Genomic DNA, 27,300 nt, shown 5'->3' on the forward strand with positions numbered 1-27,300 from the left:
TTATTAAAATGAAAAATCTTTGCTACTATTTTGCACTTCTTAGCTCCTCCTTGGGAAGGAACAGAAAAAAAAAGGATGCAAGGAAAGAAAATGAAACAGGAGAAATTGATTTAATATATTTACCAGATAAGGCATCTTTGCTCACTCAAACATTAAAGAGACTTAAATGAATTCAGCAATTGATTTATCTGTATTATCCATATACCTGATCTGTCTATACAGACTATCGATTTCACACTGAAGCAAAACATTATTGCATGTAAACATTCCACACTTAGGCTAAATATTGATGTTTTATTTAAAAAAAAAGATTAGTAAGACAGGCCATATTAATGAATTTTATCCTGGGTCAGGGTCATGATGAATATTGGAGCCTATCATGGGAACATTGTATTTGAAGCAGGCATACACCCTGGCACATTACACACACACACACACACACAAACACTTTCCACACACAAACACACACATTGCACACACACAAACACACATCGCGCACGCACACAAACACACATTGCGCACAAACACACATTGCGCATGCACACACCACACACAAACAAACACACATACACATCGCACACACAAACACACAAATCACACACACACCACACGTGCAAATTAGTGTAGCTAATCCACCTAGCACATGTTCTTGTAGGTTCGAGGAAACCAGGGAACCCAGAGGAAACATTGATGTCATATAAAAGTGAACACAAACAGTAACCCAAAGCTAAGGATCAACACTGGGAACCCTGGATGCTTCCCACTACACCACTTTATACCCCTTTATGAACAATTGTGAGATACTTCGTGTAAAACAACACAAGTATCAAAAAATATATATGTACAGGCATAAAAAAATAACCCAATTCTTTCACACGTTTGTGTTCCAGGACGCACACAGCTGAGCTGTCAGTCATCAGTTTTGCCGCAACGCCGCCTCTTTCAATTCACTTCAACACTAGAGGTCGGTGTTTAGCCCCGCCCACTTTCTCACACGCTCTGCTTATGATTGGTCCGCGCCTCTACCGTGCGCGTCCACAACGTTCCCGATTCCCGTAACAGTCACTTTGCGTAAAAGCGCGCGCTTTCGTTCACAATTACGCAGTCTTACGCAAACGGCGTTAAGGAGCCTTACGGCCCATTCCGGGCGGAGAAAGAGAGGGGTGAGGAAAGGAAAGGAAAGGAAAGGAAAGGAAAGGCAGGATTCAGCCTTTTTTTTTATACAGTAACCGGCCTGCTTTAATCTGAAGATTCCCACAAGGCTTTCAGGCAGCTAACTATCGGGATTCATCACCGACAGGGTTTCCGTGTTTCTGGATGTTAAAATATGAACGGTTTTTATTCCGCGACTGATATTTTCTCTGTTTTATTTTATTGAACGCTGGGCAAAGCTCGAACCAGTGGATGGAGCATGGAGCCTGTCGGTGTTAGCACAGCTAGCTAGCTTCATTTGAGGAACATAGTTCGCTACCTCAGTTTATTTAACGTCGAAATTGAACGAACTCAAGAAGAAGCTAAGATCAAATTAGCTTTGTTTATCGTTTTAGCTTCATTTTACAAGCCCGTGTTGTGCTCGTATAGCTTGCTTGCCTGCTAGCTAGCTAGCTAACTAACTAGCTAACTCGGCTAGCTAACTCTGCTAATACGGTTTTTTGTCGGTGTGAATTTTGTCGTTTATTCTCTCACGTAGAGCTTCGCCGTTACCGTTCGCTTGTTTGAGTGACAGATTAATCGCGGTTCGATAAACAAACACACGGAAAGCTAAAATCGTTCGGTTTTGACAGAATTTAGCTGATTAGCACAGAACCGAGAAAGAGGACAAGGCGCAGTCACAAGAACGAGGCGCTGGGAAGAGCTCGTTTGTGCTTTAGGATTAAACCGTTACTAGGAAGAAGAAAAAGGAAAAAAAAATCAAGGAGAAGATTTGGGTAAAATATGTCTGGTCGTCCCAGAACCACGTCTTTTGCAGAAAGCTGCAAACCTGCTGTGCCGCAGCCTTCAGCCTTCGGGAACATGAAAGTCAGCAGTAAGTATCACAATTTCCTAATAATCTCAGCTGCCTTCATATCAGTTCTCCTCTATGTCTGGTTCACTCCTCTAAGTCTGGTTCACTGTAGACTTTCCACCATTCATGTTTGTCAAGTCAGTGATGAGACTCTGGAAATGAAATTGTGTCTTTTTTGGGTGTGTTTAGATGTCTTTGGGTCTCGAATTGAGCGTCCCTTTATGTCTGTCCTGTCATCTGTAGGAGAAATACTGTAGGACTGAGATGACTCAAATCTCAGGCGTCCATAATTTAGGCAAAGATGTGTTCGATCTGTGATCTGGCAAGTCTCGTCGCTTCTGATGGGACGCAGTGGCTGGAGAGTCGATTGAGCATCCGTTGATGGTGGAGATCAGGTCTTGTTCTGAGCTGGTGTTAACATCCGGATCGGTACGAGTGTGAACGTGGTGCAGGGTGTTTTTAGAGAGACACTCTCAGGCCACTTTTAGACCTTTCGAACGTGATCGTTATCGAGAGTGTATGAGACGTGAGGATGCCAGGCGAAGACGTCTATCTGTCTCTGCTGGCGTCTTGTAATTGAATCACTTGAGATGGATGTGAAAGGGTTAATTCCAGGTAATCAGACCTGTGACATATCGCAATGTTTAACACACCCGGTATAGTTGGTATGATTCAACACTGACTCATGTTCCAGTCAATAGGTTCGCTTATGTTGTCCAAATTTGATGTAGAGTGATTAAGGAAATCCAGTTTTCCAGTCAGAACTGATAAACTGAATGAAATGGGAAAAGTGTATTGACATGAATTATTATTTTTTTGCCCGTGGGAATCAGGCCAAAGCCACCGCCTGTGTCCGATATACAGTACTGAGAATGCTCTGGGATTTTCTCATTTTGCGTTCTAGAATATCAGTGTTACAGTGCCTAAAATAATATCGATAATAACAAACAGTATAACACACACCCCCGATGCATATTCACAGGTCGGGCCGGTGCAGGATAACAGCTCGAGCTCCTCAGGGACTTTCTGACTGGTGTCTGGTTGCTTGGAGAGATTGAGGATTGGCTGTGTAACGATGTACTTTTCTGCACTAAAGCAGAGATGCAGCCATAATGTGGATTAGGAGATGTAGAAATAATTGATTTTACATTTTAAATGCTTTGTGTGGGGAACATAGAGTGGAGAGGGTAATGTGTAGAGTGTCTTGATGCTTTTTTTTCTGCTCTCACCCCTTTCCTTCCCACCTCGTTGGATGAACTGTGTTTGACTTTTTGTCCTCGTGTCATAGTGTGTATGTGTGTGTGTGTGTGTGTGTGTGTGCGTGCGAGATGCGTTTTAGGAAGAACAGGTCAGTGAATTGAGTCAATAGCTTTGTCCTAACTGACCTTCAAATACTGCCCCAGGGCCCTATTATTAACAGACTTGGCATGGTACATGAGACATGTTCCGCAGCTGTTTGATTTCCAGCCTTTGAGTAAAGCGTTTTGTAATTGCAGCAGGGGACATGGCTTTAGGTTCTTGGTTTCAGTTTTGGGTGTTAAGTTTTATTTACAGTAGTAAATATTTTAGTAGAAAATAAGCAATCATACTGACTTATAGGAGATTCTAGCATTTATACAAACACCTTATAAGTCTGGGGTTCTAATATTTTTGGAAATGGTATCAGCCATCAACTGGCAGAAGCTGTATTTAAGTAGCATGAACTGAGGGCTTCAAAATGTACTGTAACAAAGCTGATGAGTGTATTTAAAAAAAAAAAATCAATCAATGAGGTCATTACAATTATTTCTGTAACCACAAAGTGGAGGAAAACGTTAGGAACGAAAGCCAAGCGTTCAGACTTTCATCAATTTTCAAAACAATTTTATGTATATTCTCTGGTCTGATTAGTGAACTGAAATGACTCATGACAACAGAAGTCAAAAAAATGTATACACTTATTTTCCACATGATAAATTCAAGTCACGTCTCATTTGCTTATGTGCACTAGTTAAATCTGGTAACAAGCCGAATCTGCTGTGAAACAAAACGCAAGGCCTTACAACGTTAACGGTTTAATTAAACAGAAAAAGCTGTTAGCTGCTTATCCAGAGCCTTATAAACAAGACATTTGACACAATTAAAGAGTCAGAATTTTTACCTGACTACCCCGGCTTTAATAACAGCTATTGCGGTATGGAGCCCTGGTCATCACCTTCTCTGAGTGATTCTAATAGGCACGTTACAAGTCCACAGACTCGTATGTTTAAATGCTTGATTATAAGTTGCAGTAGACTGGAAATGCTCTGCGTCGAATGCCTGACAGCGATGTAGTGCAGGCAGACTCTGCACATGGCTTGGAATAATGCAGAAATCCCACTGATCTTTATTACGGCTTAATCAGCCTCCTCTGATACAGCGGCGGTTGCCGGCTGGCGCAGGTCGTCAGCAGATCAGCAAGCTCTTTCAGCTCTAATGTGTGCAGAAAGGAGGAAAGGCTGCCAAAGCTGTTGCCTTCGAGTAGAGTGTCTTAATAGTTCACATTTCCAGCGGAAAAGCATTTCCGTGTAAGACCGATCAGGGGGATGTAACACATGAGCATAATTTCCAAATGCAGGCCTTACATTGTTTTAATATTACAGTCAATCAGCAGTGTCTCTTTAAATTAGGTATCACATGTAGATCCAGCTTGGATTTGAAGATCTAAGAGCCATTACGTAGTGGTAAGATACTAGGATTTCTTAAAATAAACCTTCATTGTAGCTTCAGGTTCTTGTTCCTGGTTGAAAAGCCTAACTCTGGTCCTGTGTCTTGTGCTGTTGTAAAGCGTGACTATTTGAGGATATTGTAGCCTCTTGATAGCAAGGTGTTTCTTCCTGTAGAACCGATGCTCAAACGGATTTTGTTTTTCTCCCTGTAACATTCTGTGATGTACTGTATAATATCTGTAAGGCTGAACAACTTCTGAGACCCTTGAGAGGCTCATGCATGGCCGTGGACAGCAGTTACCTGTGAGCAAACATGCCCTAGCAATGTCTGATTGGACACAGATGTATAGCAGTGAATTTAAAAAGCCAATAAAAAGGCTATATGTACTTTCTGATGTATTTTATTAGGTAAGTAATCTGATGCTAATTTCAGGCGCTGATAAATGGCTGTGTGTAAGAGACAGGCGCGTGTGTGTGTGGGGCTGAAAATGACACTTGAACAGATGATGATGATATGGTAAAAGAGAAACATATTGAGCTCACATATGGTAGTAGGTAGAGTGTGTTGCACCACCTGAACTCATCTTTGTCGTGTTAGAGAGACATTAACATTACCAGACCGTAAGAAAGTCTCCAGCTGTCTTAAATCGCATCCTGTACACTCTCGGATGCTTTTTGAGTGAGTGTAACCGTCTCACATGTTCACACTTGGATGGAGTAAAATTCACCCTGAGGATGAACTGTATTCAGCGCGAAAATGAAGTGTGGTCCCGTGGATGCTTTTCAAGTTCTTCTGCATCTTAAAGATGAAGTTAAAATCGGTAATAAACCAAGGATGCATGAATATCTGAAACAAAATAAAAAATCAAGGGCAATCGAAGACGTTTCTACGATACAAGGTATGTGCATTGCATCGTATGTGCAGTCGGATAATCACGTGATAGTGGCACAGTGGATAAAATCATGCAGATACAGTTTATGAGCTTCAGTTAATTTTCATATCAAACATTAGAATGGAGAGGAACTGGGAGTTTGTGACGCGCTTGTCGGTACCGGACGTGTTGGTTTGAGTATTTCAGAAACTGCAGATCTCCTTGGAGTTTCACTCTCCTCTACCTGGATTTCACTTTATTGGTGAACAGAGATGCTTCTCAGGACTGCACATCTAACATCTAGAGATGCTTCTTAGACTGCACATCTAACCTTGGGCTCCAAAGAGACACTACAGTTGCAAAAAGACGGGGTGATCTTCAGCTGTCCAGTTACTGTGCTTCTGTCCCCAGTGTACTATCAGACTCCTGTTCTTTTCTGAGAGGAACATGACCTGATCAAGTGCTTTTCATTGCCCACTGATATATTGTACAATTTGAAATGTTTTTCTGCTCACCCTTGTTGTAAAGCGTTGTTATTGTGAGGGACTGTAGCCTTTCGGACTACTTTTCTGACCTCTCTCATCAACAGGGTGCTTATTTTTTGGGGGGTTTTCCCCCCCTGTTCGACTGCTGCACTATTCTGGTGCTACGATTTTCTTCAGCGGTCCAGTTTGTGCGAGTCTGTTCCCAGTGCAGCTGCAGATTCCTGTTCTTGTGACCGAAGTGGAACCTGATGTCCTATTCTGCCGTTGTAGCCCACGAGTCTAACGTTTCGACGTGTTGAGATGCTTTCTGCTCACCACAGTTGTACAGAGAGGTTGTCTGAGTTACTGTAGCCTTTGTCATATCGAACTGGTCTGACCATTATTCATTGACCTCTAGCATCAACTGCTGCTCACTGGATTTTTTGTCTTTATTGCACCATTCTGTGTAACCTCTGTCTGTGAGCAATGTTAAGTAGGTGGTTTGTGTCAAAGTAACATCCACATGAACCAGGACTCAAGGTTTCCCAGCAGAACATTACCCAGAGAGCATCACAATGCCTTCTTCACATCCTGGTGCTATCTCTTTACCAGGTAAGATACACACACACACACACACACACACACACACACACACACACACAGTCGTCCACATGATGTAAACAAAAATGTGATTAATTAGAACCAGGCCACCTCTCACTGCTTTCATGTTCCAGTTCTCATGCTCATGTGCCCGCTGGGTGTTTTTGACGGTGGTCAGGGCAGCGTGAACACTGTGATCGGTCTGCAGCTACACAGCTTCATACACAGCAAGCAGCGATGCACTGCATGTTCTGACATCTGTCTGTTCTAGCCATTGTTAACATTTTGTGCCACAGCAGCTCTACAGTCTAAACTTTACTCTCTCCATATGTATCAGCGAGTCTTGGGAACTCATTACCCAGTCAACGGATCACCGGTTGTCCCTCCTTCAACCAATTTTGTTCGGCACTAATCACTGCATATCTTGCATCACTCCAAGACCTTCTGTTTTGTGAAGCTCTGACCAAGTCGTGTAGCCTTCGCAACAGATTCTACCGAAACAAGATAATCCATGTTCTTCACTTCACTTGTCAGTGGTTATACTGATTACTCTGATGGTCACTGATACACACACACACACACACACACACACACACACACACACACAGATTCTCTTCTGTAAATTCCTTATTTTGTCCATGGCTCTTTAAGCGAGTCGTCTTGGAGCAGTCGTTCTTAAACTAGGTGTGGCTTAGCCGGAGGTGTCACGCCTGCTGCTACATTTCAAGCCAGCACGTGTTCAGACATTCTTTTTCGAATCTTGTGTGGCGTGAGATTACATTTTCTATACACATCTCTTTGCGGATTGTATCAATAGTCCTTAATGCAAACTATCACTGTACGTAAATCCGTTACAGGTCAGTTGTGCTAGTTTTGAAGTGTGGTTGCGGCGTAAACCCAACTGTGTACGTGAGTGTGACGGCTTCGTAACCTCCTCTGTTTTTTTTTTTTTTCTTCTATTGCAAATGTCACGGGTGAAGTAAAGAGGTGCAGTAACTGTAGACTTAAAATCCAAGGCTGTGGATGCAGAAATGCTGATGGCGTGTGTTTGTGCGTGCGTGTATTGTAAAACACGTGGGTGTGTACTCTGACCCCTCACATGACTCAGCTTAGCTAATGCTTAGTGCTCTCTGTCCCCTTCTTCACCTAGTTGTGCTGTCACAAAAAATGAGGAAATGGGAAAATTTTAAAACACAGCAAAATCAAGTTAGACTGTGTTTAGTAAAAGCTTCTGTGAGCAGAATGAAAGAACTGCTAGTTTTCATTCTTTCAGCCTCGTATCAGGACTTTACAGTCTCACGCTGGTCTGACCAGTTCTGAATTTTTATGCTAGGTGAGGTGTTGTGCTGCCAGACAGAAAGCTTTCGCTTCATGTCAGTCAGTTAACAACGTTAAAATTAGGATATATTCAAGTGTCCATATCCTTAAATCGGTTTGACCAACGGATCATGTAGTCTAGCGTAAAGCCATCGTTACAGCTCGTCCGGCTACGCGTTACCGAATCGCTCAATCGTTTGGTGGAATCCCTTTAACGCTAAAAGACAATGGGGAGTGAAGAGTGTAAATGTGAAAACAAAGGTGGGTTGTTGGTTTACGATATTTCACAGCTATCTCCGACTAGAAATGTTGAATTGTTAATGCTTTTTAATATAATACTGTGTCTACAGGTGACAAAACAAACCGTCACTGCGTCTCAAGTCAAATACTTCTGCGCTATATCAGACCGACCTTTGTCCTATTGTTGGAATTTTAAAAACCTCTTAAGCTTCCTGCGATCTGCATTCCATTCTTCTGGAGTTTCAAGTCTACTGTAGATACCCGAGCGTAGTAAATAAAGAGTAAATGGAGTTCATGACAACAGTCACAATGACGGCCTGAAGCGCTAAAGAGAAACGGAGCTCGTCCATACGTCTAACATGAGATCTTATAATAATACGCCTACAATTCTATGCCTAGAAGTTTTTGTTGTTGCGACTAGTTTACCGTAAAGGCGGTCACGTTGCTTCTACATGCACACAAAACAGGTCATGGTTGAATAATGACTCTGTACAGCTCGATGTGTCGTGCTCTTGATGATTACAGCTGTTTAAGAGCGATGCTGGCTCTCGTACAGAGGTGATCCTGTACAGATGTTGTCTGTAATGAGTCTATAATCGTCACTAAACTGCTTCTTTTTGATCAGGGTTATAGCAAATAACTCACACAGCTGCTTCCTCATCCATCGATCTCTTTTTAAGGCCAGGCATGGTGGAAATCCTCCATATATATACTGGACATATCCTTCAGGAAAGCAGAGACTTGTCTGGGGCAGAAGATCAGGAGACAGAAAGACTGTGGGAGTCTCTGTCTATTCTGCAGCAGTGGTGGAACTTTTCTCTGCAGTGCAGCTGATATTTCTTCTCGATATTTGTCCTATTTCACTTTCTTGGTTATGTGACCAGCTGCTTTTTTGTCTCGTTGCCTTCCAGAACCGAAATCGAGCTACAAGCTGTAACGTATGTGTCAGGAAGTTTAAATGCACAGATAACAGATAATATTTTATTTAACAAGCATGTAAGCGGTTTAAATCCGTATCCCTAACGAACAAGCCAGAGGTGACAGAGGCAAGGAAAAAGTCCTCGAGACACGAGGAAGGAACCTTGTGAAGAACCCGACTCCTCTACGTGACACCTTTTATTATTTTAGTGCAAAGAAATTGGTGCAAGGTCTTGTTGAAGTTATCAGATGCTCACTGATGGAGACTTAAGTGCAAAACTGTTTGTGGCAAGTGCAGTCCAGAGCTTCTTCATGGTTGCTAAGTGGTTCTAGCTACAGTAACTTTGAAGCTGTCCATGTGAGGGCATCTTCAGCAGCACCAAGTGGTTTCCAAGTGATGAGACTCCAACAAGAAGTAGGGCAACAGGATGGATGAGGCAGCACCAGAAAAGGATCACTGCTATATCTCAGGGGTGGTGTAGCTGGAGGTGGAGAGGAAGGTAGAGAGGCAGGAAGGAGGACAAGTTGAAAGCTCTGACCATCAATTGAAGTGTTTACTGATATAAAAAATCCAGAAGACTGCTGCTGAGAATGATTAATACTCAACAAAGGCTCAATAAAAACATGCATTGCTTATGTTTCCGAGCTCGGGTAGAACAGGAAGTATAAAATCAACCTTTAGAGCAAGAAAAGACATCCGGTGTGTCAGAATTGGAAAAGTTATCAGATATTGTTTATTATCAGAGCATCGCGACACTTTAACTGCAGTGCAAACGTGGCCTGGGAATAGACGGAAAAATACAGATCTTTGTATGGTACGTTATTACTGAAAGAATCCCAGCCGAGGGTCTCAGGATATGACTGATGACGGAGGCAGTTATAAGCGTCATAGAGACAGAAGTAGAATTTTTATTTTGATTCATTTTAACAGCTATGATTTTTATTTATTTATTTTTAAACAACACACTAAACTTTCTTCGTGCTGCAGATTAAATGTCCTTAAATGTTAAATCTCTGTCCTCTTTATACAGCCCTAAGGCCGTACAAATTCAAACCCTGATCATCATCAATCATTGTAATTACTCAAGGAACTTGCGCAAGGGGAAACGGGAGCGTTTTTTTTTTATTGAATATGATTCACTGCGTTTGTGGCCTCACAAGAACCGACACGCACTGTAACCTTTCCAGACTTTTCCTGTCCTCATAAGGATACTATAATAGTGATGACGTGCATATTCCTAGCACCGGAGGAATCTGTAAATGAGCTGTCTGTCTCTCTCTCTCTGTCTGTCTGTCTGTCTGTCTGTCTGTCTGTCTCTCGCTCGCGCTCTCTCTCTCTCTCTCTCTCTCGCTCTCTCTCTCTCTCTTTATCTGTCTGTCTGTCTCTCGCTCTCTCTCTTTCTGTGACTTTGTGTGTGTGTGTGTCTTCAGGAATGTGAAAGTGGAAGGATTGCCTTCATATGACTCTATCAGAATCTTTTAAGTAACAATGACTAATATTATGTCTCATATAATGCCAGGACAGGAGATTGGGGATTATGATGCGTTGCAGTAACACTCTTACTCACTCTCTCACACACTCACACACAACACATTTCCTGTCCTCTGGGCCAGCAGCAATTCTTTTTCCCCCCACATCATAGGAGTGACCAGTCAGTATAGATTGGGGTTGTGCTTCAATCTCATTCAGTTTGAAAGTGAATTTGTCTATCATTTTAATTCCACAACGTTTCATCTTTTAGATCAGATGTTTTATTCGACCCCCGGGTCGATGGGGGATCGTGCGGGCGCATGTTGGCTTGTGCATCAACAAAAAAAACCCAAAGCGATCTTGAAAATGTAACCCAGAGATCAGTGTGGCGTTATTAAAAGCTTTTAATGTGAGAACTGATGATAACTGCCTGAAAAAACCCATAAAACCTTAACTGTAGGCTTTAAAACCATTTATACACATTTCTTTTAATGACCCTAGAGCCTTTTAAAGCAAGAAGCTAAATGTGGTATTAGTGGTGACACACACACGCGCACAGCTTTATTGTTAGCATTATTCTGCTTTTACCCCGAAACTCCTTTATCGCCATGGAAACGATCGGTTCTTATCTGACTCCGCCTCCATCTGCAGGTCACGATGGCTCCCTGGATGGTTTGATGAGTATGTAAATAATGTGAGTCCTATGCCAAGGCCTTCAGTGGCGAGAAAACGTAAATTTATTTATGTGAGTAAATAAATGAATACTATTAACGCTCTTACTAATAAGAATATGATTGTATGTAAATGCCTGCGTGATGGCTAAACTCCTGTATGGTGCATGTGAATAGAAGAGGGTGTGTGTAGTGATGTCACATGTCATGTCTGGGCCTTGACTTGAGGACTATGTGCCATTGAGCACTAAAGCTATTCCGGCACCTCGTCGTGGCTCAACACCTGAATAAAGAGCCTTTATTTTTAACGTCATCTCCGTGGAGAATGAACGAAAACGCTCTCTCAACAGCTCTCGCTTCATGTTGTACGTCACACAGTCATGTTCCAGCTCATGCATGCGGTTACATTTTCTCCTTCTGCGTGTGTGTGTGTGTGTGTGTGCAGTTTTCCTCAGGTGACACATTTACAGATTTGGTGTGTTGTGTACGAGCGAATTACTGCTGGTGCTTTACAAGTACTGATCACGTGACTACTTGTGTAGTTGGGGTTTTTCCCCCATGTGTTTTTTTTTTTTTTTTATGACTCATTGATTGATTTTGCAGCATGATGTCAGGATGTATGTTCATTCGATTTCCGAGTCTAATTGATCCGAACATCTGATAACGCGTGAAACAAGGTGACGTACGCTCAGCGTATGTTGACAGATTACTGAACATGCAAAAACGGACAGAATGATGGCAGTCTGTTTGTGTTCCACTATTAGAGATGCCAAACAAAGTGTTGTGTGAAAACATAAAGAAGAGGCACTACTTCATCTTTCTATAATATAAACCAGCAGCTCGGTGCTTGGTCCTCGCCGGAGGGATGGGATCGCCGCTTGGAACGGGCAGAGGTGACGCTATCGTTAACTACACTTACCCTCGCTCACTAGCGTCTATAAACTTAAACATAAAACCCAGCCCAAGTCATTAATTGCTAGCGGCACACCAACATTGGCCGAGCGAAATAAAATCCTCCATGCTGCCTCTGATAGCGAACCAGGGCTCTCATTTCAGATTTGTTCATTTCTTTTTTATTTATTTATTTTTTTTTTTGGTGAAAAAACATTTAGATTATTGATGCTTCTCTGCTTATTTTTGGCATGTTGTGTGATGTAACCCAACTCTAGAGATAAGATAAGGCTATATTCTCATTAGTGCTGCTTGACTTGAGCTTGTCTATGTGTTGGTAAGAGCGAGTCTAAAAAGAAATAAGTGCTAATGGCACAGCCAAATATTCGTGCTGCCACAGGGTAAGAAATATTTTTTTTTATCTTTGAAACCTCCCATATCTTTTGGAAAGGCTTTTTTTTTTTTTGCTGGCATTACGTTCATTTTTTTAAAAAAGTGTATGCAAGGCCTGGGTGTTTTACATCTTTCTGGCATGATGTAGCCCCAGGAAGCCTTTAGCAGCAGCTGCTCTGTGTCCCAAGTTGAACCTCCCATTTTTCCAGAATGCTGGTCCAGGCTTAACTCACATCAACACATCACAGCTCTCACAGCTCGCTTTGTTAAGATGTAAAATGCAAAACCTGATCCTGGATTAGCCCACTGGCTGTGAAAGACATGCACTAATCATGTGACCCAGAGATTCACTTGCTAGATGTCTGATGTCTGAAGCAGCAGAGTGTGAGCCGTCATGGCTGTGAGAGCAGGTGCGAACGTCTTGCTACGTTTCTCTCTCTCTCTCTCTCTCTCTCTCTCTCTCTCTCTCTCTCTCTCTCTGTGTCTGTCTCTCTCTTCCTCAGCGTTCCAATTTTCACCTTGTCAAACACAAGCTTGCCGAATATGCTTAAGGGGTTTGGCGAGATGTAAAGCGACACCAAAAAACACGGACTTGGAATGAATCCGTGTGACCTTTTTTCTTCCCGAGCAGAGCTGTGTAATAGATTAATGCTCGGGCTTGAGCTGCCGTTGTAAACCGTACAGCATGTTTGGGGTCAGGATTGACATGTATCCTAATCTGTCACAAATCAAATCAATAGTCCAACGTTTTCTCTTTACAGGAGATAAAGACGGCAGCAAGGTGACGACGGTGGGCGCGACCCCCGGCCAAGGTCCCGATCGGCCTCAGGAGGTCAGCTACACGGACACCAAGGTCATCGGAAACGGTTCGTTCGGAGTGGTTTACCAGGCCAAGCTGTGCGACACTGGAGAACTGGTGGCCATCAAGAAAGTCCTGCAAGACAAGAGGTTTAAAGTACGGATGGAGGCTGTCTATGTCTATATTGTCCTGATTATTCTTATCTCATCGACCTTCTCTTACCCTCGTTTATATATATATATATATATATATATATATATATATATATAAAATAATGGTCCATACGCTGTATGTCGCATATAGAGATAGATGTCCTTAGGAAACACACAAACCGTGAATAAAGAGCAGTACGTGAGTCTCTATACCCAAAGGGATTTATCACGTATTACAGCTGTTTCGTTTGTTAATGATTGACACATCATACCTAGTAACAGTTTACGGTGGGATTTCATTTTGTGGAGAAACGAGTTAGTTCCTGTTCTCCCTCATGTTATAACTGTGATTAAACGGTGCTCTCTTCAGCATCCCCACACCTCTCTCTCTCTCTCTCTCTCTCTCTCTCTCTCTCTGTCTGTCTCTGTCTGTCAGTTTCACAGAGAAATCAGGCAGCATAAACGTCTCCGTCATGTGGACTCCTTTTAAAAATGTCACATTGATGATTTTAGGTCTTACTGTGTTAAACATTTCTTTCCCCAGCTCCCTGTATTATTTCTCATAGATTACGGGACGTTGTATTAGTCCTGAATTAACTGTTACTTTAGAAACATTAACTTACTAGAAAGATTGTGACCTGTCTAAATAATCAATATAAGCGCTTTCATTGGGCTCCAGTAATTTGTCTTGAATTCATCCAGAGTTGTTTTTATTTATTTCTCTCTCTGTCAATTCCCACCGACGCAGAACCGTGAGCTGCAGATCATGAGGAAGTTGGACCACTGCAACATTGTACGACTACGCTACTTCTTCTACTCCAGCGGGGATAAGGTGGGTCCCTTGGATTATTGCTTTCTTTTTCCCCTCCTTCCTTTACTTTCTTCTTTCTCTCTTTTGGAATACTTAGTTTGCTCCGAGTGGCACTGTGACAGCTGGTGGAAAGAAAATCCCATTGTGCCATTCGGGAACTAGTTTTCCATAGAGGAGCGTGTGAGATCGTCCTCAGGAGAGCCGTGTAAGACTACAGCTGCCGCCATTTCCTTTTGAGACGAGTTTCAGTGGACTTTGATGACCTCGTTCATCACTAGCATACTATGTATTTTTATTTGCCTTGTCAACACGTGGCAAAACATAGACCGAATGTTTACATTTATCCTAAACTCAGACCTCTGTATAAAATAATATTTATGTACACCTTATGTGACCTCTGATCCTCAGTTACGAGCTTTAGTGAGTTACTATAACAAGGAGACGTGTGTGAGTCTGGTCATCAAGTTCAATAACATAGTGTTTTAAATGATCATCCAATTGCAGTTATTGATTGAAGAACAATGCTGATATAAATAGCATGAAATACACACTTTCAATTAATGCCTTTACATGTCTTCTCAGTAAATGTCATTAAAAGCAGCTAACTGGGAAAAACTGTACAAGAAATAGAAGCTTCAGTACAGAGAAGTACATTATTTTTCTACTTCCTTACGGGTTTCCATGGATTCTATTATTATTATTATTATTATTATTATTATTATTATTATTCCTAGAATATTAAAGGGACTCCTCACTTTACTCAGACTGGTCTCAGTTGGTTAACGTTAATCCGTTTGAAATCACAGTTATTAACGGAGTATTAGGCAGCACGTCGACAGTGCTACAGCGGCGTAAACTCAGTAGTATAGTATATACAGTGTACCAGCATAATAATTAGTAGCACTTATAAACATGAGCTCCTGCTTTGTGTTTTTTTTTTTTTTACCCGCTTGTCATGAACAGGGCTGGCATTATGGAGCTTATTTACACACAATACGCTCCAAAAACCCGCAAACTCGGACCATAATAGCCATAAGCCAGTCACCGTGGGGTCATTCTTGTGGCCCCTTCTAGTGTGTCGATGTTCCTCGAGTATGGAATGCTGCTCCTAAATCAGGATAAAAGGGGAACACATTGCTGTGTCATACCAGCAACCGTGCCTGTCAGCAGTGGTGCAGCAGGGAAATCCCATCATGCCATTCAAAGCAGCATTTGATTGGCGTGTGGATTATATGAGAACAGCGCTATTTTTAAGATGGGAACATCACTTGACGTCACATAAGCACCATCATGTCTTCCATTTGGCTGACACCTAGAACAACATGAATGTAAGGAAGGATTTTCATACTTGGTGCCTGACTGTCATGGAATTATGAGCAATGCTACAACCTGCTACTTTGTCTACTACGGCAGGTCCGCTGTCACGTAGAAGGGATATCAGTTGCACAACACAAGTTTCATCTGGGTTTTTTCCTTTGCTTCTCTCTGTGTCTCTGTCTCTCTGTGTCTCTCTCTCTCTCTGTCTCTCTGTCTCTCTCTCTGTCTCTCTCTCTCTGTCTGTCTGTCTGTCTCTCTCTGTATCTCTCTCTCTCTCTCTCTGTCTCTCTCTCTCTGTCTGTCTGTCTGTCTGTCTCTCTCTGTATCTCTCTCTCTCTGTCTGTCTCTCTGTCTGTCTCTCTCTCTTTCTCTTTATCTAAATTACACCATATAGCCAAAGGTCTGTGGACACCTGACCATCACACCCACACATGGACCTTATCCAAAGTATTGCCACACAGTCGGGAGCTCCAAGTTTTGTCGGATGTCTTGCGCACGTTTGCGTTGTGATGCTGGAACAGGTCTGGGACTCTTCGTTCCAGTGGAACGGAAACCGTGATGCTACAGCATACAAAGCAAGCTGCATGAAAACATGGTTTGAAAATTTTAAGTGGAAGAACTCATGGCCTTTACAGAGCCCTGACCTCAACCCCACTGAGCACCTTTGGAATGAATTAGAACACTGAATGACCTCATCCTCCAACACGAGCATCTGATCTCACTAACGCTTCAGTGAATGAATGAGAGAGACCTCACAGCCACGCTCAAATGTAGTCCAAACGCTTTCCAGAGGAGGTTATTATATTATATCTGGAATGGAATGGAATGTTTAACAAGCACCTACGGGGTAATTGACGGATTTCGCAGTCTTTTTTCCAGATGATGGTTTCCATTGGAACCGACCTTCAAGCAGGGAAGAACAGAGCTTTTTTTTTTTTTTTTTTTTTTTTTTTTTTTTTGGCATGTCTATAATACCTAGACGTGAGCAGCCATTCTTGCATGAGCTAATTACACTGGACTGGACTGGAGCTAATAAGTGTCTGGTTTTATATATGCCTGCCACCATGAAACCTGAAACAGGAAGTACTGTAACAGGAAATCCTGTTATTCCGTATGCAGAACATTTTCACTTTTCTGGCCCCCTCCCAGGCTCGACAACAGCTTTCACACTTCATCAGACATCCCATGGCAAACGGCCCAGAGTGATTAAATGACCTTAATCTCTTTTTGCAAGACTCCCTACATTGAAAGAACATGAATGCGTTGCATGGTTGCACTCCACGGACCGTGTCCTACAGCAAGTGGAAACTAACACACACACACACACACACACACACACACACACACACACACACACACACACAGTGCAAGATAAGAGACTTGTATAAAAACGGAGGTGCACCTTACCTTTAGCTCTCCATGTTGCTGAAGTGTATCAGACATGCACAGTTTAGATCGTTATAAGACATTTCTGAATGCAAAGCAGTCACTGGGAATTATGGTAAAGATGTGTACAAAAACAGCCTTGATATTAATAGTCAGACTTGACTGAGTGATCTGAACCCAGTGACTTCCCTGCAGCCCCTAAGATCAGTCAGCGCTGTTGCTTTTCCTGGACAGCTAGAATCTTTAGTGCACAACCCATGATTAGAATGGGATTTATGACTGTGAGACACACACACACACACACACACACACACACACACTCACACTCGTAGTCACAGTTATGCAGGGCAGATACTAATGTGGCACAACGGCAAAGTTAGTGACCTTAAAAGTTATTCTTGCATACACATTGTGTATGGAAAAAGGGGGGAGATATTCAACATGATTGACATGCACATGGTTGTAGAATGGTGCAGATTGGCACAGCGAGATGAGCGTTCAGAAACACAGGATCCTGCAGAAATGGAAAAGCTCTACAGTGGCTTTCATAAGTATTCACCACCCCGTGGTCTTTTCAACATTTTGTAGTAGAACTTCTGAATGGGATTATTTAACAGATAAAGGGATGTGAAGGTTGTGAGCTCAAATCCCAAGTCCATCAAGCTGTGGCCACTGGGTTACAGAGCAAAGCCCTTAATCTTCAATTTCTCAGTTGTTTTTGTATCTGTCGAATGTCATAAATGTAGGTGTGAAGATGAATCTGCACACAATAACAAGGGAAAATTCTTTGCAAACAAAACATATTTTAAGAATTAATATTAACAAAAATTATACCAATCTACTGACCGTAGTCTAGTAAAACTAGTAACTATACATTGTCTGTTCTTCTCCTTACGATTCTCCTTCACATCATTTACTGTACTTTTATTATCGTCAATAAACGTGTAACTAATTTGTGAATAATGATGAGTAACTGATATGGCAGAGATTAAACTAGGAGGGATGTAAGAACGGGAGAGTGCTGAAAATCTAAATGGGTATGAGTACTAGAGAGAAAACGAGTGAGTCGAGAATTACACAAGCGAGGTGAGAGACAGGAAGGTGAGGAAGATAATAAGGAATAGAGAGTGTAAGGGGGAAAGGATAAAAGATTTGCTGTTTTGTCCATTTTCGTATGTGCTCTGATGTATTCTTCTAGCTTGAGAGTAACACACAGGATTTTTTGCCAGTAAACGTTCGCTTTCTTTATTCAATTGAATTGGTTCATATGGCCTGTCTGCCCTTTGTCCTGTCTAGGTCTAATTCTTCCCCTCACACACACACACAAATCTAATCTCGCGTCTGTGGATGACATGCCACTGCTCAGCCGTCCCCGTCGAAATCACCGAGCATCTGTGCCTCGGCGATCCAATCACGTGCCACCACTCAACGCACACCATTAAGGCGAACCAATCACGTCGTTCTACGCAAACCATCCAGCCAGTGGAAGAGTAATTGTAGAGCTGCTGTTGTAAGGCAGAAAGTGACTCATCATCCTGAGCAGGGTTTTTTTTCCCCCGGCCATGCAGCAACAGGAGGGCGCGTTTAGAAAAAAGAAAAGCCAAGAGGTAAAATTGTAGCAAGTGAAAGATTTCAAAACAAAGAGTCAGTGACCGTAAACATCAACACGCACACACGTGCACTCTGTATATGGACGTGCAGTCTGTCCCCACAGACGGACAATTACTGCGACACACACAAGTAGTTTCACGTTGTGATGAGTCATAGCTCTGAAGTCTGGAAATAGACATGATGGTTATATCACAGGTCCTAATTTTGCAGGGATGATTAGTGATGTGTACAGGGAAAGCCTGGTTTATTCAGCTGAGCCTGAGCGTGTGGAAGCCAATAATGGTGTGTTGGAAACCATGGACTTGTTCTAGTGTTTAAGCAAAAAGGTGACCACTTTTCTCCATGTAGTTGTCTGTGTGTCTGAATTCAGACTGATTCAAGTACACAAAAAAGCCCAAGTGTTCCCATCCAAAAGGAATAATTCATGTCTAGTGGAGTCCGATATACATTATACTCTAAAATTCAGAGTTTACATTCAAGTCTAATGTTCTTTCACTTTTACCCCAATGCCATTTCACAGGAATGACCAAATGCAGCTCCATTCAACACATTAGATGAGAAATGTTTCAGGAACCTGTTCAATGTGTTTCAGCCTGGATTCCTGTCCTCCAGCTGCTAGCAGTGTGTTTGGTGATGGTTTTAAATAGCATCTCATTTCAGATTCACAATGCTAAGTTTCCCTACAGTGCTAACCCGTGTTAGTCTGCAGGACAGTTTTACCTTTTGCTAGTATTTTTAAGATCGTGTGTTTGTACAGTCCTGATGGATTCTGAGGGCTTTTTTTAAATTGAAAAATGAGGCAGATTTAAACACATAAATGTAATGTCTCTATTATTGTTGTTGTTGTTGTTGTTGTTGTTGTTGTTGTTGTTGTTGTTGGAAAACTCGATTTTCTCTATTTGCAGTCTTCTACCTTTTGATGAAGTATATTTCTGTTTCTTCCTGGTTGTGTTGCAGAAAGATGAGGTGTATCTAAACTTGGTTCTGGATTACGTCCCAGAGACGGTGTATCGAGTGTCGCGTCACTACAGTCGAGCCAAGCAGATCCTCCCTATGATCTACGTAAAGGTACAAAGCGTCCACTCTTGGACTTGATCTAATAGTACATACAGATCTTTAATTCTAACGGAATTTAATTCAGCTCACAAATAATACGTTACACTTAACCAACACGTCAGTTCCGACTGAAACGGATCTTCCTTATATTTATGAGGTGTTTAAATGTGCGCTCGTGTTTCAGCTCTACATGTACCAGTTGTTCCGGAGCCTGGCGTACATCCACTCCTTCGGTATCTGTCATCGGGACATCAAGCCCCAGAACCTGCTGCTGGACCCGGAGACTGCCGTGCTCAAGCTCTGCGACTTCGGCAGGTGGGAGGAATATTAAGAGCTGCTCTAAACCTCTCTAACTTGTCTCTCTAGCAGTATGTGGAGATTTATAATCTGGCTGAAGAATAGCTTTAAGATTCAATTTCTAAAAGCCGACCTGTGAAGCAGACTGAATTCCATTTCTTTTTATTTATTTGTTTTTACATATCCAAGTCACCTTGACTTTTTTTTACGCTGATAGACATTTATGATCCAGATGACTGACGACCTTAATTCAGGAACCTCACCTCAGCAGTAAAGTGGAAAAGCATAAACCCACAGTTACAGTTATAAAACCTTATATTGGTCGTGTTGGTGATGAAGGATATTTTGCCACAGTAACAGTATTTTTGATAATAAACTCCCTCACACCATCTCTTCTCTTCTCTTCTCTTCTCTTCTCTTCTCCCTCCCTGCAGTGCTAAGCAGCTGGTACGGGGCGAGCCAAACGTCTCCTACATCTGCTCTCGTTACTACCGAGCCCCGGAGCTCATCTTCGGAGCCACAGATTACACCTCCAGCATAGGTACCACAAATCCACCCTCTGTACAGGTCTGTCTGCTGTGTGTCCTAACAGCAGATCTTATTTATCAAGCTGGATACTGATTCATTTATTAGTATTTGTTGTGGAGTGATTTACAAAAGGATTGCAATATTAATCCAGTTCAGCGTAAAAAAAAACCCATTAATCTTCTGCGAGTGCTACTGAGTTTGTCTAAATTTACATAGAAGGAAAGTCATTAATGTGATCCTTAGCGTCAGGGGATATAATTTACGACTTATTTCAGCTTTAGATGTGGATTATGGAGCTTACGATTAGCTTAGTTGTTTCAAGTGAACGTCTAGTAAAGATTCAAGTAAAAAAAAAAATCCAAGAATAATCTATTATTTCGCAAAAAAAACACATGGTACTGTAATGTGTGTGTGTGTGTGTGTGTGTGTGGGTTTGAGTGTGTGTGTGTGTGAGTGTGTGTATAAGCTGCATCACAGATTTAGCACATGCCGTTCCTTAAGAGGTTCTTTTTAACCCATTATGTCAGTTTTCAGCTTACTGTAAGCTTTTTACTCAGTTTATTACTGAGAATCTATTGTGCCGTGAACGTGCTTGGAAATTTTTAAGTGATTTGCATTTATAAGCCTTTTGAGTATAAAGAAAATAGCCAAGATCTTGCTTTATTTGTACACTAAGTACACTAGAGTATAAAAGGAATTTGAATCGTTAGTTTTTCTTGAGGGTTTATACATTATAAATACGAGTCTAGTTTGGCCTGTGAAAACATGTAGCTTTATTATATCTTCATTAAAATCTGGCCCAGTGGATATAATCCTGTGTGTTGTCTCTGCTGCTAGACGTCTGGTCAGCTGGATGCGTGCTAGCGGAGCTGCTGCTTGGACAGCCCATCTTCCCTGGTGACAGCGGAGTGGACCAGTTAGTTGAGATCATCAAGGTATGAATTTATTTTATTTTTTTTTTAAACACGTTACACGTCGTTGCTGTGCAGTCTCGAAAACTCTACGTAGCCTCATCATAGCTTATAACAGCTCGTCACACGCTTGAAATAAACTTTCACCCGAAATCCTCCTCAGAGCGAAGGCTAAACGAACACTATAATTTACGGAGCCTTCATGCTATCCGTGAAACTTACCAGAAGCGTTCAGATGTGTTGGGCAGTACAGATACATACACTGCTGAATGTTCGTTCTGTTTGTTCAGATTGTGTTGCTTTCCTTTGTTGGAATACCTTATCGTTTCTATAGTAACAGCTCACTCACAGGGACTGTGCCCTGGTATAATGTACGCCTTATGAAGTCATTTTAAAAATGTGTTAGAAAAGGAAATAAAAGTATAATTACTGTTTTAAAGAGCTGCTTGTTTATCAGGAGCCTACAGTATCAGGACATTGTAATAGTCAGTATATTTTCTTCCATAGGAAAGTTGTGCCATTCATTAAGCAGTTAAAAAAGGTAATTGCTGGGAAATGGCTGTGGTATAAGAGGAATAAAACACTTCAAGACGTGCTGATTACTAAGCTTGACACTGTTGTGTGTGTGTGTGTGTGTGCGCAGGTGTTGGGGACTCCCACACGTGAGCAGATTCGTGAAATGAACCCCAACTACACAGAGTTCAAGTTTCCTCAAATTAAAGCTCACCCATGGACTAAGGTGAGTCGGCTTCCATAACGTTTTCAAAATGTGGCTCAATCTCTCTCTCCATTTTATATGTATATATATTTTTGCTTGAACACATTCATATTCTGACCATGTTTGATGCCTGTTGCAAATGGCAAAGCTCCCCCTTGTGGCTCTGCACTCATGACTCAGTTTGTGCTCAAACCCCTAATTGTTTTCTCCACCGATTTACATTCACAGCAGTTGTAGATGGTCTTATTCAGAGCGAGTAATAGAAGTTGCTTAAAATGTCAGGCTATAAAAACCTGTTAGACAAAACACAAACACTTTGTCTTCCACAAGTCAGAACTGTGACTTTGTGTTTAAGTTGTGTTTAATCTACCGAATTCTTTTCAGTAATATGCTACATTATATTCATTTAGATCTTCCAAAGGTATAAAATTGTTAAATAGGCAGGGTTGTTTATAGTTTTCTGATTGTGTGTGTGTGTGTGTTAGGTCTTCCGGCCGAAGACTCCTCCAGAGGCGATCGCTCTGTGTTCTCGGTTGTTGGAGTACACACCCACAGCACGTCTCACTCCTCTAGAGGCTTGTGCACACGCCTTCTTTGACGAGCTCCGCGCTCCTGCTCTCAAGCTCCCCAATGGCCGAGAGAGACCCCCGCTTTTCAACTTCACCACACAGGGTATGATTATAAGAAACACTGTGTTTGAACAACTAATGTTTATATACACATTCCCTCCAAAAGTATTGGAACATCCACTCCAACAACCCAAACTCAGCAAGTTTGGGTTTGAGATAAAAGCACTGTGTGTGCGCGCGTGTGTAAAGTTGCTGTAAAGGAAATGAATATCTGTGTGTGTAAAATTGCTGTAAAAGAAATGTGTGCGCGTGCTTGATTAGTTTACGTTTGATTAAATATTGTTGGTTTGGTTTGACAGAATTGTCCAGTAACCCTTCACTGGTGTCTATACTCATCCCTGCACATGTCCGCAACCAACCTGGAGCCTCCTCTCCTTCTAATGCCTCCTCTACTGCAGGTTAATGCTACTGTCGCTCTCTCTATAAACTCAGACACAATTCCGGGGTCCTGTCTGTATTTTATATGCTTGCAGAAGTGCATTTCATCTATAGGTTACAATGGATTACATCAGTTGCTTGTTCTGATCATCTGTCCATCTCTCTCCTCTCGCTCTCAGATACCAGCAGCGGTGACCGTGGCCCAGGCCCCAACGCCGCCTCTGGCTCCGCCCCCAACCCATCGACCTGAGCACCACCTGCTCCTCAACAGGCCAATCCCATGCTGCTGCTCATTAACCATGCCCACTCCTCACAATGTCAGGGGCGGGCTACGAAAAAAGAAAGAAAACAACAAAAAAAAAAAAAGCTCATGATGAGATCTGGATGAACCAACTGAACTTTATAACCTTCTCTCCCACACCCTCCCAACTACCCTTGTCATTTTGATTATTTTTATTGTTTTATATTTATTTATACTAAAGGACAGGAAGGATGTCTTTAAAAGCCTCTCGACAGATCTCGGCTCTGGAAGAAGAGCAACAGGAGACTGTGGAGTTGTTTAGATGATAATATATAAACATGTCTGCTTATAAAGAGATACTGATATTTAGACCTATGCTACAAATTTCTGTGAGTCTCTTATGATGATTATTTTTAAAATTGGTTCATTGTAGCCTTTGTTGCCGGTTTTACAGATAGGAAATGCAGATTTGAGGCCCTCCCCCACCATGACCCTTGCTTTGACCCATGAGAACAAAGTAAGAGGCTGATTATCTGCGCTCCTCAAAAGAAAAGATGGAGACAGCAGAACTTACAATGGAGTTTTTCAGCTTGTGGATGGACATTTTTGGTTTAGAGCTGATATGATCTGAGGTCAGTGTGCTGAAATCGGATCAGCATCCACCTGTTCTAGTATGAGGGCAAAACCGATCCGAGATTTGGTCACGGTTAAGGTTAAAGTATTGAGTTGGGTTAGATAACTGATCTCAAATCAGCTTTAAAGGGCTACTTCCACCTGGAAGGCATATGACGAGAACAGACTCCCCAGGCATCATATGTAGTGGCTTCTTGTGAACGATCTTGTGTGTATGATGTAGTTTGTTTGTTTTGTTTTTTTTTTTCCTCACCTCAATGTTGGGTCAATGCGCTTCTTTATTCATTCAATATCCATGTTGGTTTTGGAAGGAGTATAATCATGTTGTTCTCCTTCACCTCCTCCTCCACATGTTAGTCTTCCCATCGTTTTCTCTGTACAGTCCCACTGAAACGCTTGTATGTGCTTCTTGCATACAAAATCCAGGTTCATCATGTGTATGTATGTGCGTGCATGAGCACGCATGCTGTATATCTACTGTATTTAAAAGAAAACTGACAATGAACAAGGGCAGAAGTGAAATCATACTACGGACGAACTACTTCCCTAGCCGTCGAGTCCAAAATAGCAGAAAGAATCATAGCGGATGCAGCTGTTTATTGTGTAATAGTTTGAGTGCCTTTGCTTTCATGGATTTTTTTTTTTTCTTTTCTGTTTTTATTGTTTTGTTTTTTGTCCATGTTTTGTTCTGTGTCTAACCAGGCCATTCCTAATCTTGGGCCGGGTTTTAGTGTGTTTTTGTTTTGTTTTTTAAATTATACAAGTAGTACAATGACTGATACAGGCGAAGGCTTCATTCTAAATCATTTTGAGTTTAGTGCAAGTTTGCATTAGTGGCCAGCGTTCACTATTATGCTGATTCAACTCGAATTTCATTGGCCGTGTAACCCTTGCTGATTCTAGAGTGTAAAATGGACTGCAGCCAGTCCTTTGCTGCTGATCTGGGACCAGTTAGCTGGCTCTGAATCAGAAGCATGGCTGAGTCATATAGCAAACCTCCCTGGAGTGCTGCTGGAAAGCTGCTGCTCTTCTGTTGTATCGTTCTTTAGTTTGTTCTTGCATTATTGCCTGGGTCACTATTGTAGTTTTGGGCCAACGATGCATCACGCATCACATGCTGACTATTACGAGTTTGGCATTACAAGTTAGCACGCTAACTGGTTTGTTAAGCATGTCTTCACTTTAGTTTGGCTTCACCACATTTACACAGTTTTTCCGTTCGTTCAGCGAAAGTGGAATCACTCAGACAAGAAGTCTTCAGTGCGTGAGGCTGATTATCTAATGTCTGTCTCACTCAAACTCGTCATTGATACTTTTTCAGTTTTTTTTTTTTTTTTTTTTTTAAATAAATGCTTCTGTAAAATAGATCAAATCCTCCTTGTTTACGGTTGTTTTAGGAGAATCCTAGAGATAAGAATGATCTATGATACGGCTTGTCCAAGCGGCTGCTCCTATTACATTCATCCAGATACACTACACTATGTTGCTTCCAGAACATCACCAGCAGTTGTGTGTGACTTCACCAGGCACAGTTTGAGGCTGATATTTACAGGGTTTTGTCTTGGGTGAATCAGGGCTCTGTATTACATTATCCATGCAGCTTTTCTGTTCCATGTGACACCGGGGTTCTTGGCGTACAATGTCGGAAAAATTGTGTAAAATCTGTGTTCCAGACTATTCATTATTTCAACCGAAGCGAGCTCGCTAAACAGTCTCTCGCTTCATAATACATGCCTTTTTAATAGATTTAATTGTATCCGTCAGGATGCAACGGGTAAAATCTGGCCCTTTGTTCAGCACTTCATGTTAAGTGCATTTAGTAAATTCAGCTAGAGACAACAAATAAACACGTGACCATGCAGCTTCTCCTGATTTATTCAATCGAAATTTTGTTATTCGGTGCTGAACTATTGGTCAGATTGTATTTCTGTGACCCTCTACACTGACGCCGAGGCTGCTTTCTACCCTAAGAGCTCACTAAACAATGGGAAGAAAAGGATTTATTATTATTATTATTATTTTTTTTTTTATCTCCCTTTCCTATGGTGCTCATATGTTACTATCCCCTTTCCTTTATTGTAGTTTTACTCACAGGAGACTTGATGATAAGAAAACGATGCTCTTATTTCGCTTCAGCCATTCAGAGAACTGTTTTAAAATGTACTCGCGTAGGAAGTTTTAGCTGTTTTTTTGCCGGTTTTTTTCTTTTTGTTTAATATCTTTTTTTTACCCACTAACTAGTAAGAAAGGGATGTGATGTATGATGTCATGTTCTGCAGTATTACCTAATCTACTCAATGGCAATAAGTATTACACAAGTGGATGTTGGGATTTTATTTTTTATTCTTATTTTGTTTACAATGCTCTAACACGTGCTTTCAGCAGCACCCAGTTAAAAGGGAGAGATGTCATGTAGCACTAAGTATATCATTAAAAAAAATAATAATGAATAATAACACATTTAAGAGTATGTAAATGCTTTCTGCCTGTAAAATCTACAGCCATAAATGTTTCTTCCTAAATGACTACGAAACCGAATCACGTTTCTAGTGACCTTTTTGTCTCGGAGCCTGTACACTTTGGATGGGGGAGAAAAAAAAAATCAGACAGTAAATAAAGTAAACATTTTCACTGCATATTTGGACACACTTGTGTATAGCTGTTGGCGGTTGTAAGAGACTTTGTAACTACAGACCGAACCAACTAAGATGTTGCTATTACTTGAATGCCTGTTGACTAATTTTTATTTGGTTTTATTTTTTTTTTAATAATTCACTCGATACAGATTTGTATGTTTCCTCTCCTGTGATGGTTATGCTAAATGTGTGTCTCTCTCTCTCTTTCTCTCTCTCTCTCTTTCTCTCTCTTTGTAAATAGCGATCCCTTCCTCTGTGTAAAATGGTTCAGAGACGTAGTTACCCGGTACTGTCGTTTGCAATGAATAAAGTGTAGGTTAGCCTGATAAAAGTCTTTCATTTTCCCCTGTGCTTACTCAGTATATTTATGTTTCCTAAACAAGGTGTTGATATTGACTTAAACAGTGAAATGTCTTGTACGGCTCTTCCTGTATTTCTGTTAACCTTGTAGAACCTGAAGACAGTGCTTGATTATGCCTAGACTTAGTAGTGATGCATCTCTAAACAATACACAACTCCTTGTAGAGCAGCCGTGTCCAATCTTATCCGGAAAGGGCCTACTTAGAGTCTACTAAAAGCCAAGAACAACTGATTAAACAGGTGGAATCTGATGTGGCTTCTGCTTGGTTGGAATGAAAACCTGCACCGGCCCTTTCTGGATAAGATTG

General features: G+C 41.6%; 1 protein-coding gene across 2 annotated transcripts; it reads left to right on the forward strand.

Moving 5' to 3' along the window:
• Positions 1 to 1,128: 1,128 nt before the first annotated feature.
• gsk3bb (glycogen synthase kinase 3 beta, genome duplicate b) lies at positions 1,129 to 26,963 on the forward strand. Of its 2 annotated transcripts, none has more exons than XM_060860230.1 (11): positions 1,129 to 2,026; positions 13,291 to 13,484; positions 14,229 to 14,312; positions 19,563 to 19,673; positions 19,846 to 19,976; positions 20,393 to 20,499; positions 21,324 to 21,421; positions 22,041 to 22,136; positions 22,601 to 22,787; positions 23,044 to 23,142; positions 23,302 to 26,963. In XM_060860230.1, exons 1-11 carry the CDS (start codon positions 1,936 to 1,938, stop codon positions 23,370 to 23,372), a joined length of 1,269 nt encoding a protein of 422 aa, XP_060716213.1. In that variant the 5' UTR covers positions 1,129 to 1,935; the 3' UTR covers positions 23,373 to 26,963. The 2 variants fall into 2 exon arrangements, with proteins under 2 accessions (XP_060716213.1, XP_060716214.1); XM_060860231.1 differs by lacking the exon at positions 1,129 to 2,026 and adding an exon at positions 7,821 to 8,206.
• The last annotated feature ends 337 nt before the right edge of the window (positions 26,964 to 27,300 follow it).

This window comes from Tachysurus vachellii, chromosome 24 (assembly GCF_030014155.1).
Source record: "Tachysurus vachellii isolate PV-2020 chromosome 24, HZAU_Pvac_v1, whole genome shotgun sequence".
Taxonomy (NCBI): domain Eukaryota; kingdom Metazoa; phylum Chordata; class Actinopteri; order Siluriformes; family Bagridae; genus Tachysurus; species Tachysurus vachellii.

Bases quoted from the DNA above. Each gene is read 5' to 3' on its own strand.
- gsk3bb (XM_060860230.1), top strand. From the start codon at position 1,936: ATGTCTGGTCGTCCCAGAACCACGTCTTTTGCAGAAAGCTGCAAACCT. The intron at 20,500-21,323 runs GTACCACAAATC...CTCTGCTGCTAG, and splicing joins AGATTACACCTCCAGCATAG to ACGTCTGGTCAGCTGGATGC. The intron at 23,143-23,301 runs GTTAATGCTACT...TCTCGCTCTCAG, and splicing joins TAATGCCTCCTCTACTGCAG to ATACCAGCAGCGGTGACCGT.